Below are 12,602 nucleotides of genomic sequence, written 5' to 3' on the forward strand. Positions count from 1 at the left end.
AGCTATATTAAAGGAGAAACAAATTTTGGTGGCCCATTAGAATTTATAAATTAAAGCATTCTTAAAGAGCTGCCAATTGAAAGCTTCAGTATGTATTTAATAAATACAATGGGTTTTTCTACGTTTTACTAAGCTTATTTTCCATTGCGTGTTTAGAGAATTATTTTACATTCTCAATTTTCTCTGTATATTTTAACCTTTGTTAATTAAATTACATGCTTAAAAATTAAAACTTTATTTGAAAAAATGTTAATTTTAGCATACCACTACCATCACCACCCAACTCTCTATTTTGAAAGATTAACATTAGAGATAAGGTCATTTACATACCATTCTTACCTGTAAGGGTAAGAGTGTATTACTATTGTTGTCTGTTCTGAACACATTATCTTCAATCCAAGATTTTGGAGTCAGTGATGGAGTTGAGCGAGTAAATTTCGGTGGTGCTATGACATTACCAGAAAACGGTTTCTTCAATGGAGATATCTGATTTATAGTTCCTGGAATTCCCATGTTTCCGGTTCTACGATGATCTCTGCCATGCATTGCTCCCCAGGACATACTTCCAGTGCCCCAGCCACTGCTCTGATGGTTGCTCCAGGGAGACTGTTTCAGAAGAGGCTGGGGAAAACACAGCTATTTAAATTGCGGCATTTAAAGAGTTTACAATTCAAATTCAAATTCAAATTTAGACCTAAGAATTTATATGAATGAAATATATAAAGGCAAAAGAATACATCTTTTCTAGATTATAAAAGTAAGTCTTGAGATCTTTCTATGTGAAATCATATTTGATGCTGGTCAAGTTTTCATCTTCTTGTATACTATAAATATCATGATATTTTATGACAGTTACTAAAATAGAACCATGCAGTTCCTTTTTATCCTTCAGAAATAACTGTACACATAATATGAAGAAAAAAATTGACATTAACTCTGAAGATTCTTAAAGATATAACATACATGGTGATCTTAAAGCAACCATATTAATTATGCTAGGCACAAAACTAAAAATATGGTCTTTGTTAATTAAAATATCCTACTCATACAAATGAAACATATAGACTTTGTTTCCAAAACAAGTCGCACTACTACAAAAGTGGGAATTACTCTTGTACAAATTAAAATCGCCTTTTGAAATAAGGACAGCATAGAAACAATGTCATTTTTCTGCATTGTTTATTTAACTGTTAAGGCATTTTATTCCAGTTTTAGTATAGTTTGTCTTGTTTTTATTTCACTTAATTATCCATGAAGTTTGAAGCAATTATCTGATGTTGCCCATAGGTGGATCCACTGAGGTATACTGCCAATTAACTATATGCTTTGATTATTCCACTAGAGATCTTGATACAAGTCTCCATAAAGTTGATTCATTTTCAAAAGTAAATTACATCCTAATCTCAAACCTGTGGCAAGACAAGTCAAGTTATCGAAGAATGGTAAATCCACCAAAAGACTAATAATTGTAGTTTTGGGTTATTTTTTTTTAAGAAGTATTCATTGCTGGTAATTCTGTCAATACGTTTATACTTTAATACTTTGGTGTTAAGATGTAGCTAAAGAAGTATGAACCATACAGTTACTAAAAATAAATATAGTTCTCTTAAAATTGAACTTGCTTTTTAAAAGACAATTAAAAGAGAAACTCCTGATCTAGAGCACCAATTTTTAAAAACTTTTAAATGCTAACATAATCATGAGTATATTATTACTCTTTCCTCCTCCACAGAGTTCCAAAGCATAATTAGGGAGCCATGGACAAACCACTTCATTCTTGAGGGCCTTACTTTCCTTATTAAATGATTTAATGCTCAAAGTTATCTTCCAGTGATCTAAAATTCCGTATGAAAGCTGTGTGACCTCACACTCCATGGCTAGACCATCTTTTGTCCAAAAGCAAATTACAGTTAAATATGGATCATGGTATATGTTCTTCCAACGCTCTGTATCACAACTTTAAGAATACAAAATTACCTATAGATAATTTTCTGTGGACAAGTTTCCAGTTAACAAAATGAAGACCCTGAGACACAAAAGACAGTTGCTGAGGGTTATAAAAATCATGAAAAAGTGGAACATTATTTCAGAATCCCTATTTTCAATCCTTATAGGCCACATTCTCTTTTCTAAGAAAGAAATCAGTGATTCAACAAAAACTGTTCACTGTCACTTTGGTTAACTTAGATAAACTGTTAACTTTCACTTGGGTTAATTTAGATAATATTCACTTCAAAAAGACTAATCCTTGAAAACGTTGGTCAACTGAAAAAGTTATGGGGTTAAGATCATATTTTGCGTCTCTGTCAATCCTTAATCACGAAAATAGAAAATGGACTTAAACAGAATGAACTCTGCAACAAATGCTAACAAGATTCAAAACCAACAAGACACTCTTTCACTGTCAATTTACCAATCTAGCGGTCACCCAAAAATTGTATTGAGGGAATAACAAAAAAGATCTTGAATCAAAAAAGATCCGGAAAATAAAAATTCTGCCCAGTGTCATTTCACAGTATTACCTACTGAAAATACACATGGCCCACATATTCCCTTGTAGAAGGTTAAGGCAACCAAAAAATGTACCGAAAGTCTACGAGGAAACACACTAATCCCAGATCCAAGTTCAGTTTTGTCTTAAAGCCCACAAAACATGACCCCAACATTGAAAAGCACAGAAACTAAGACAATCGTGGGATATCTCGGTTTGAACCCGAGCCGTCACTAACAGTTTCTCTTTCCCAGTCCTGTGACAGCCGAGGAGGCGGCCCCGCGGGAACCAGGTCCTGCGAGGAGGGCGGTCGGCCGCTCTCTCCCGACTCGCCGGCGGCCCAGGGTGCAGCGCTGCCGGCAGGTTGATCGGGCGGAGCTTTGGGAGCAGCTCGATTGACCGCCCGGGGGGCTGAGGCTTCTAGGCAAGATCCCCGCCGGCCAATTAAGAATAAACAAACTCCAAAGAAAAAAAACCCTTTCCGCCTTCCCTCATTGGACGGCGAGACAGAGTCCTGCGCTCCTCCACACGCACCTTCTCCGGCAATCATTTTTCCCCTGCCCAGGTTCATTTCCCACGGCCGCTCTTCTGAGGCCCCCGGCCCGCCCCCGGTCCTCGCCGCGCCTCCCCGAGTCTGGGGTCCGGGGCGGCGGCCCTCCAGGCCCAGGGCACGGGGCGGATCCCGGGGTGCGCCAGCTAGAAGGGCCGGGTTGAGACGCCGCGCTTGGCCGCCCGCGGCCCCGGCGCTATTCAGCCCCTGCCCCAGTCCCCACCGCTGCGCCGGGACGTTCGAGGGGGCGCCCGGCCAACAGCGGCTCCCAGCGCGAACTCGTCTCCCACGCCCCCGCAGCCCACGGTGGCCACTGCCCTCCCAACCCGCCGGGGGCTGGGGTTCCGAGTCCTGTCACGGTTGTCCGCCCTCTCAGTCCCACTCTCACTTGGGCAAGTGGCCCCCGTCGCGGTTTCTCTCCGGGCTAATGTCGGGTCCCCGGCCGCCCTGCCGCCGCCTCCGTCCCCCGCCCGCGGTCTCCCGGTCCCGTGGCGCGGCCAGGCCGCCGCCCGCCGTACCTGGTGGTGGTTATAGGAGTTCCTCTGCTGCAGGAAGGCGGCGGCCGCCGCCTGGTGCTGCTGCTGGAGCTGCGGGCTGACGGGCGACCTCCGGCTCTGCGGCTGCTGCGGCGCCGCTGGCGGCGGGGGCTGTTGTTGAGGTAAATTCATGGCGGGCGGCGGCGGAGGGGGCACAGCGGTCGCCGAGAAGGGGCCGCCGAAGCCGCCGCCGCCGCCGCCGCTCGTCGGCACGCTGAGCCCAGTGCAGCCGTGCGGCGACACGGGCGAGAAGCTCGGGAAGAAGGCCGGGTTCATGGACGACGGTAGCCCGGGGTAGAAGCCGTTCTCTGAGTCGGGGCTGGGCGGCGGCATGGCGCTGAGCGAGCCGCCGCTGCCGCCGCCCGGGGTGGTGGCAGACGAGCCGGGCGGCTGCGGCTGCGGCTGGGGCGGCTGCTGGGGTGGCGGTGGCTGCTGCTGCGGCTGGGTCGGCGGCGGCTGCTGGGGCTGGGGTGGCGGCGACGCGGTCTGCACCGACCAGGGGGTGCCGAAGCCGGGCAGCGGCGGCGGCGACGCGGAGCCGCCTCCCCCTCCGCCTCCTGGGGGCCCCCCGCCCCCGCCGCTGCCGCCGCCGCCGCCGCCGCTGCCCGGGTGTGGAAGGTCCGGGCTCTGCAGGCTGCTGAAGGCGCCCGCGCCAAGCGCACCTCCGGGCAGGAGGTTACTGGGACTGTTGAGCAGAGGGTGGTTGGGGGACTCCATGGAGCCCGGCGCGGGGTTCACCGGCGACGTCGAGGAGGCCAAGCCCGCATTGGGGGACTCGGCGGCGCTGCCTTCGCCCGCGGCTGGGGTTTTGCGAGGGCTGCCCGCGCCTCCGTGGCGGCGCCGCGGGGCTGCGGGCGGCGAGGGAGGGAGCTGCGGGAGCGGGGGCAGGTCAGCCGGACGCTGCCGCGGGGCGAAGTCCTGGGGCGAGAGGTGCTGCGTATGCGGGAGGCTGAACTGCTGCGGCGGCTGTTGCTGCTGGCGCTGAGCGAGCTGCGCCGGCTGGAGGAGCGGGCCGGCTGGCGGCGGCGGCGGCGAGCTGAACCGACCAGGGCAGTGGAGCGGCAGAGGCGGCGGCGGCTTCGAGTCCGGAGGGTGGGGAAGGTGGGGAGGGCTGAACTCTTTCCTCTTCTGGCTGCTCAGCTGCTGCTGCTGCCGCTTACTGAAGTCCTGCGGGGAGGAGGTGCGGCAGCAGCAGCAGGAGGAGGCGGAGGAGGAGGAGGGGTGGTGCAGACTCGGTTTGAAGTCCTGGGAGGGGAGGAGGTGGGTCACACCCGCGATCGTGCCGCCGCCGGGGTGGTGGTTGGGGAGTTTCTCCGTGGCCGCCGCCCCCGAAAGCGGCCGCGCCGGCTGCTGTGTCAGCCCCAGCAGCAGCTCATCCTGCATGGTCTGCTGATGCGCCAGGAACGGGGAGGAAGAGGAAGCGGCGGCGGCCAGGCTGCCCGCGCCGCCGCCAAGGGGGATGGAGAAGGGGGAGGCGGCCTCTAAGAAGCCGGTGACAGGCAACGGTGGTGGCGACAGCGGGCCGAAGGGCGTGGCGGAGGGCAGCGGGTTGGCGGACCCCACGGCGTAAGGATCGTACGCCTCGCCGCTGAACAGGGGCACGGGACTGCTACTTCGGAGCGGGGCGGTCTGCAGCACCCCAAACCCGAAATCCCTCATTTATCAGGCCGGCGGCAGCGGGAGGAGACGCTCCTCGTCCCCTGCCCCACCTAGGAAGCCGCCGGCGCTGGGGTTGCGCGGCCGTGGTGGAAGGAGGGGGAGTCAGTGAGAGAGAGAGAGAGACACCGTGACTGAGCCAGGGGGCACCGACTTCGGCCCCACCACCCCTCGCGGCGATCGCCGCCGCCGCCGCCTCCCGAGACCGGCTCGGGCGCCGCAGCCGCCGCCGTCGCAGTCGCCGTAGCCGCCCTGGCCGCTTAAGAACCCCGGAACGTGCGTCAGCGCCACCTCACAATCGCGCCGCCCCCCGCGGTGCGTCCCGGCACGCGCGGGCGCGAGGCCACCGCGCCCCCGGTCGCCCCTCCCCGCCCCTCATTAATATGCAGACGCAGCCGAGGGCGCGCTCGCGCTCCCGGGAGGGCGTGAGCGAGCGGCGTGTCTCTTTGGGTCTCTCAGCTCCCGGGTAAATGGACAGGCCGGTTGGGGTGGGGGTCGGCTGGCAAACAGTGGTCGGGAGCACTGGGCGGGCGCGCGCACGAGGGCAAGCACGCGCGGGAGGGAGGGACAGTTCCTGGGCAACGGCCCCTCCCTGGCGCGGGATCCGCGCAGAGTCTGCCCGGGTCGCACGCGTCTCCGCCCCTCGCGGTGCCTCCTCCTTCCTGTCACCTCGGTTCCGCCCTGGGTGGGGAGAAGCCCTGCTGCACCACTCGGGCTTCCCAGAGCGGGGCTGGCCCGCGGGGGAAACTGAGGCCCGGGACCCCGACCGGCGCCTGCACTGTGCGAGCCCGCGTAGAAATAGGCGCCCGAGGGGCCCCCAGCGCAACGCTGGAGCCCGGCCCAGCCCCGGGGGTCCTGTGGTGAACTGGCATCTGGGCTCTGCAGGCTTGAAGTCCGCTGAGCGCCTCGACCCGCAACTCTAGACCCCAAGTCCCCGATCTAGGGCCTCCTTGTCGCCCTAGAAAGCGCCCTCTAAGCTTGTTTCTGTTTTTAGGCGTTGGTAGGGGTGCTGTCACCGACATCCTATAGCCGCCGAGGGTGTTTCTGTAGGGTAAACATGAAGCCTCGGAGCCTCGGCTATATTCCAGGCATTTTCACTTGGGTAAGAAGGAACAAAGTCCCTGGAACAAACACGCTCCGCGTGGTTATTTACACACTCGGATGCGTGGAACGGGTTCCACGGCGAGCTCCCATGGTAACCCCGGGCCAGCTCCGCTTCATAAAAGCGTTTCGTGTGCCATCATCAGGGCTGCAGCGTGGGACTCCTCCCCACCACGTTCATTCCGGCGTCCCCGCCCCTTCCCCCCAGGGAGACTCTAATTTATTCCTAAGCTTTATGAATTTTCAAGGGAGAAATAGTTCTTACATCAGGGAAAAAAGGAGGTTCTGACTCAGCAGCAGACTTGTTGAGACTTGCAAAATGGAAGGGAGAGAGCTTTCCATGGTAGAGCTCTTTAGAAGCATTAGAGGAGGAACTAATCCTGTGTGTTTCCTTTGGAATGGAAACCTTTTACATAAAGTATTTGAAGGTCTAGATAAAGAATAACAGTGATCCATACTACATGATGAGATGAACTTCATGTTCCTGTTTTGTAATTTTAACTGTTTTGCTTGATGCTTAGAAAAATGAATCTATTAAATGAATCCTAGAATATAGACTCAAACCCCCAAAGCAATAGAAGGTGGATTCAGACTTTACTTGATTTTGGTTTACAAGTGAACTAAGATTAAATATTTAATTTTATAAATTAGCATACTCTTACTGATGTAGGCAGAGTGTACATTTTTATAAGTCCTCATTCTCTATTTGAATTCTACTTCTGTTCAGTGTCTCATTTACATAAATCGAAATAAACACGGTAGAAAGAGAGCAACATTGCCCCCAGGGAACTATATTTCATGTATAATGTTTATCTCTGCTATCCTGTCCAATGAGCCAAGTTTTATGTTGCCTTTACAATAAGGAAAAAGTACTTTTAAAAAAACTCAAATGGTTCAGAATTTGGTCAGTTGAATAGAATAGAAAATTGGTTCAACTTAATTAATTTCAAAATCATTTTTAACAATCAGGCAAAATGTAGAACTGGAGAAGTATTTTTATTCTAAATTACAATGTCTAGAAAATAACCTGAGCTCAGAATTTAAAATATAAATGGTTATTTTCACAGTACATACTGACATCTTAAATATTCATTTTTTAAAAGGTATTGTGCAGGAAAAAAAACTACTTCTGCAACTAAGGAATGTAAAGTCTTAACAACGGATGAATTTTTTTCCAAGTACAGTTGTATTTGATTGGAATCATTTGCAGATCCAACAACAAATCTTGAAATAGGGGGAAAATACAGGTATAAACCTTAGCTCAATTATCCATTAACACCGCAGTTAGTAAAGAGGAGAGAGCACATAGTTTTAAAAGCTAACTGGTTCCTTTCTGGGCTAGAGGTTTGAACAAAAACAAGATTTCTTAGTGCTCTGGTACTAGTTTTGTCTTAGAGGATTTAGAGCTCTCTGAAATGGGGAAAAGCCATCAAGTTTGTTATTACATAAAAATGTCAAACTTCATATTAAGTACACCAAATTCCAAATCCTGCCAGGGCCTCTACTCACTGCTTTTGTGAGGTCCCCATTTTTTTAGAGCAGAAAGTTACTTTCTGACATCTTGTAAGCTGGTGATCTTGCCCTTATTGAAAATATTCAAATGAAAAGATTTCCTAGAGTGGAGAGTGGAGTGGGGTAGGGAGAAGGAGCAGCAAGTGGTGAGGAGGGACTATGGTCCTCTAGCAGTTTGTATGCCAAGATCTTATGAGTCCATTTAATGATTTTTGTTTGTTTTTTACGTGAAAATATTTTGACTCATGATCATTAACTAGGACCTTGACTTTGTATTTGACAGTCCCTTATTCATTTACTCCCACTGTCCTGGGCAAGTGTTTTTAAAAATATTTTTGCTACAACCCAATATATGTGCAAGTACACACTCATGCAACTGAAATACACCTGCTATGAAGCAATTCTTTTAATAATGCAACGAACTCCTTTTTATAATTCTATTTTCATTTTAAAATCACGTTTGATCTCAAATTACAAAGTTGGTTTTAACACCCTCTATCAGATTATGAGCTGAAAAACCACTGTCCTAGGAGACCATTTCAAACATTCTGCTCAATCTGAAAACCTCTTGTCACATCTCTCCTACATGCATCTGCTAGCATATAGCACTCTCAGCCGCTGAGCTACATGCTTATTTCACGGAGAAAAGAGAAGCAACCACAGGAGAATTTCCACAGTTTCCCTGCATCTCTCCCTGCACACCTTGCTTTCCCTCTCGATACAATGGATGGCCCATCTGTCCACACTCCTGTCTAAGGCCAGCCTCTCCACTGGCGGAGCAGATCCTACCTCTAACCTACTCAAGACATGGGCTCCAACAGTTTTCTCTGTCTCCCCTTCATCATGACCTCTTTCCTCTCCAGGAAACACTTCCATGTGCACAAAAACTTGCTTTACTAGGTCTCACCTTTGAAAAATAAAGCCAAAACCTTTTGACCTTATATTCTCCCTCCTTTAGCTACTGCCTTCTTTTTCTGCTTTTACATTGCCTGAACAACTTGCCCATTTGACTGAGCGTCTCATAGATACCTCAAATTAAACATGTCAAAAATTAAACTCCCTGCCTCACTGGTCCCAATCCCTGTGGCGCTTCATTGTTCTAGTTCCCATTTGGCACTCTATTGTTCTAGTTGCTCAGGCCAAAAACCCTGGAGTCATTCTTCACTTCTATCCTTCTTGCATCATATCCAAGCCATCAGAACATGTTGCTTGTCCTACCTTTAAATTATTGGCATAACCTAGAGATATCGTGGGTTTGGTTCCAGATTACCACAATAAAGCAAATATCCCAATAAAGCAAGTCACACCAATTTTTTGATTTCCCAGTGCATGTAAAAGTTATGTTTACAGTATATTATAGTCTAAACATAACTTCTCAATTATAGTCTAAACATAACTTGTAATTATGTTTAAACAAGTGCACAGTAGCATTATTCTGAAAAATATACACACGTTAATTTAAAAATACTGCTAAAAAGTGCTAATGATCATCTGAGCCTTCAGCAAGTTATAATCTTTTTGTCAGTGGAGGGTCTTGTCTCGACATTCATGGCTGCTGACTGATCAGCATGGTGGTGGCTGAAGGCGGAGGTGGTTGTGGCAATTTCTTAAGACAAAAATAGAGTTTGTCACATAGAGTGAATCTCCCTTTCATGAAAGATTTCTCTGTAGCATGCAATGCTGTTTGATAGCATTTTGTCCATAGAACTTCTTCCAAAATTAGTCAGTCCTCTCAAAACCTGCTAATGCTTTATCATCTAAATTTATGTAATATTCTAAATCTTTTCTTGTCATTTCAATAGTGTTCATAGCATCTTCACCAGGAGTAGATTCCATCTCAAGAAACCACTTTCTTTGCTTATTCATGAGCAGCAACTCCTTCTCTTTTCAAGTTTTATTGTAGTATTGCAGCAATTCAGTCACATCGTCAGGCTCCACTTCTAATTCTAGTTCTCTTGCTATTTTTACCACATCTGCAGTAACTTCCTTCACTGAAGTCTTGAACCCCTCGAAGTCATCCAAGAGGGTTGGAATCAGCTTCTTCCAAACTCCAGTTAATGTTGATATTTTGACCTCCCATGAGTCACAGATATTCTGAATGGCAGCTAGAAGGGTGAATCCCTTCCAGAAGGTTTTCAATTTACTTTGCCCTTATCCATCAGAGAAATCACTATGGCAGCTATAGCCTTATGAAATTTATTTCTAAAATAATACTTGAGGCCGTCCTGGTGACAACTTAGTGATTTTAAATTTTAAAATGAAAATAGAATTATAAAGAGGAATTTGTTGCATTATTAAAAGAATTGCTTAATAGCAGCTTTATTTCAAAACAATCCCAGCACTTTGGGAGGCCAAGGCGGGCAGGTCACTAGAGGTCAGGAGTTCGAGACCAGCCTTGCCAACATGGTGAAAACCATTCATTTCTAAAAATACAAAAATTAGCTGGGCGTGGTGGTGCATGCCTGTAATCTTAGCTAATCGGGAGGCTGAGGCAGGAGAATCGCTTGAACCTGGGAGGCAGAGGTTGCCAGAAGCCAAGATAGTGCCACTGCACCCCAGTCTTACAGCCAGAGCCAGACTTTGTCTCAAAAATAATAATAATAATACTTGAAACTCATAATTACTCCTGAATCCATGGGCTGCAGAATGGATGTTGGGTTAGCAGGCATGAGAACAACAATTATCTTGTACATCTCCATCAGAGCTCTTGGGTGACCAGGTACATAGTCAATGAGCAGTAATATTTTGAAAGGAATCTTCTTTTCTAAGCAGTAGATCTCAACAGTAGACTTAAAATGTTCAGTAAACTATGCTCTTTCCAAGTTTTGTGGTTCCATTTACCAAGCACAGGCAGAGTAGACTTAGCAGAATTCTTAAGGGCCCTAGGATTTTCAGAATGATTAATGAGCATTGGCTTCAAGTTAAGGTCACCAGCTACATTAGCCCTTAAGAAAAGAGTCTGTCTTTTGAAGCTTGAAGCTAGGCATTGACTTCTCCAGCTATGAAAGTCCTAGATGATATCTTCTTCCAATAGAAGGCTGTTTTTTCTACAGTGAAAACTTAGTATTTAGTGTAGCCACCTTCGTCAATTATCTTAGCTAGATTTCTAGATAACTTGCTGCAGCTTCTCCATAAGCACTTTCTGCTTTACCTTGCACTTTTATGTTACGAAGATGGCTTCTTTCCTTAAACACGAACCCACCTCTGCTAGCTTCAAACTTTTTTCTTCTGCAGCTTCCTCACTTCTCACAGCCTTCATAGAATTGAAGAGAGTTAGGGCCTTGCTCTGGAATAGGCTTCAGCTTAAGGGAATGTTGTGGCTGGTTTAATTTTCTCTATCCAGGCCATTCACACTTTTTCTATATCAGCAATAAAGTTGTTTCACTTTCTCGTCACTCATGTGCTCACTGGAATTAGCACTTTTCATCTCTTTCAAGAACTTTCCCTTTGCATTCAGAACTTGGCTGACTACTTGGTGCAAGAGGCCCAGCTTTCAACCTATTTCAGCTTTCCACATACCTTCCTCACTAAGCCTAATTATTTCTAGCTTTTCATTTAAAGTGAGAGACACATGCCTCTTCCTTTCACTTGAATACTTAGAGGTCATTAGAGTGTTATTAATTGGCCTAATTTCAATATTGTTGTGTCTCAGGGAATAGGGAGGCCCAAAGCCTTTATTGATTAAATTATTGTCTTATATGGTTGTGGTTTATGGTGTCCCAAAACAATTACACTAGTAACATTAATATTATGATCACAGATCCCCAAAATAGATATAATAATGACAAAGCTTTAAATAACACAAGAAGTACCAAAATGTAACACAGAGATACAAATTGAGCCATGCTGTTGGGAAAATTGTGCTGGTAGACTTGCTTGATGCAGGGTTGCCACAAACCTTCAATTTGTAAAAAATACATTATCTGAGAAGCACAGTGTAGCAGAGCACAATAAAGCAAGGAGTGCCTGTATATCCAGAATCCAAGCACTTCACCCCATTCTCACCACAAGCAGCCTGGGCCAGGCTACATCGTTGCTCTCACCTACTAACTTGTATGCCAGCTTCTCATCTTGCCCCTCTCCAGTCTATTCCCAACATAGCAGTCGGGATGATACTTTTGAAATGGAAGACAGGTCATGTCAACTTCTCTGACTAAATACTTACATTTTCTCAGAATAGAAGTCAAAACATTTTAATAACCAAAAGTTTCTTCAGAATCGCTCCTGCCACCACTAACCCCTCTGAAAGCTTCCCTACAGTGGAATGCTTATTTCTCTAACAGCCCAGGCCAATTCAGCCTTAGGGTCTTTACCCTCGCGATTCCCACACCTGGAATACTTGTCTCCTAAGTAGCAACAGGGCTCACTTAATCATGTTTTTATCATTTTTTTTTCATGTCTCTCTCTTAGGTCTCTGCTAAAAGTCATTTTTCAGTGATGTCTTTCCTGACCACCATTGTAAAATAACAACCCCCCCCCGACTCTTTCCCAGCCTTCTTATTCCTCATAAGGTGTTTGTTTTTCCATCTGACCCACTATGTACTTGAACTATTTATCTGTCCTCTCTCTGAGATCACAAGCCCATGAGGAAAGGTCCATGCCTGTTTTGTTCACTGTTGTATCCTCAGCACTTACAACAATGCCTTGCACATAGTAGGCTTTCAAGAGTTGGGAAATGCATGCACTGAATAAAGGGATTGTTGAATTAATACATAGCAATTTTAGGAAATGATAGCTAAAGGAATACAATAGTAAT

General features: G+C 47.1%; 2 protein-coding genes and 1 long non-coding RNA gene across 6 annotated transcripts in view; 2 read left to right on the forward strand and 1 right to left on the reverse strand.

Annotated features, from left to right (window-relative positions):
* The window catches only part of LOC115831837, a 401,812-nt gene extending 398,859 nt beyond the window's left edge, over positions 1-2,953 (forward strand). The window contains exons 5-6 of the long non-coding RNA XR_004027330.1: positions 1,343-1,442; positions 2,746-2,953. This is a non-coding gene — a long non-coding RNA (uncharacterized LOC115831837). The remainder of the gene's footprint in view (positions 1-1,342; positions 1,443-2,745) is intronic.
* CPEB2 (cytoplasmic polyadenylation element binding protein 2) overlaps positions 1-5,570 on the reverse strand; it is a 69,200-nt gene extending 63,630 nt beyond the window's left edge. For 3 of the 4 annotated variants that reach the window (XM_030801183.1, XM_030801181.1, XM_030801182.1), the window contains exons 1-2: positions 3,560-5,430; positions 340-621 (exon numbers count right to left, since the gene is read on the reverse strand). In XM_030801183.1, coding sequence (XP_030657043.1) covers positions 340-621; positions 3,560-5,236 — 1,959 coding nt within the window. In that variant the 5' untranslated portion in view covers positions 5,237-5,430. Of the gene's footprint in view, positions 1-339; positions 622-3,559 lie in introns of all 4 variants that reach the window. The other variant, XM_030801180.1, reaches the window with a different exon arrangement.
* On the forward strand, positions 5,520-6,301 carry LOC105738291. Its single transcript, XM_012499699.2, has one exon. It carries the CDS (start codon positions 5,704-5,706, stop codon positions 6,154-6,156), a length of 453 nt encoding a protein of 150 aa, XP_012355153.2. The 5' UTR covers positions 5,520-5,703; the 3' UTR covers positions 6,157-6,301.
* The last annotated feature ends 6,301 nt before the right edge of the window (positions 6,302-12,602 follow it).

The sequence above is a fragment of the Nomascus leucogenys genome, chromosome 20, assembly GCF_006542625.1.
Source record: "Nomascus leucogenys isolate Asia chromosome 20, Asia_NLE_v1, whole genome shotgun sequence".
Classification (NCBI taxonomy): Eukaryota; Metazoa; Chordata; class Mammalia; order Primates; family Hylobatidae; genus Nomascus; species Nomascus leucogenys.

What these genes read in the sequence shown, in the direction of transcription:
- LOC105738291 (XM_012499699.2), top strand. Translation starts at nt 5,704, where the DNA reads ATGGACAGGCCGGTTGGGGTGGGGGTCGGCTGGCAAACAGTGGTCGGG.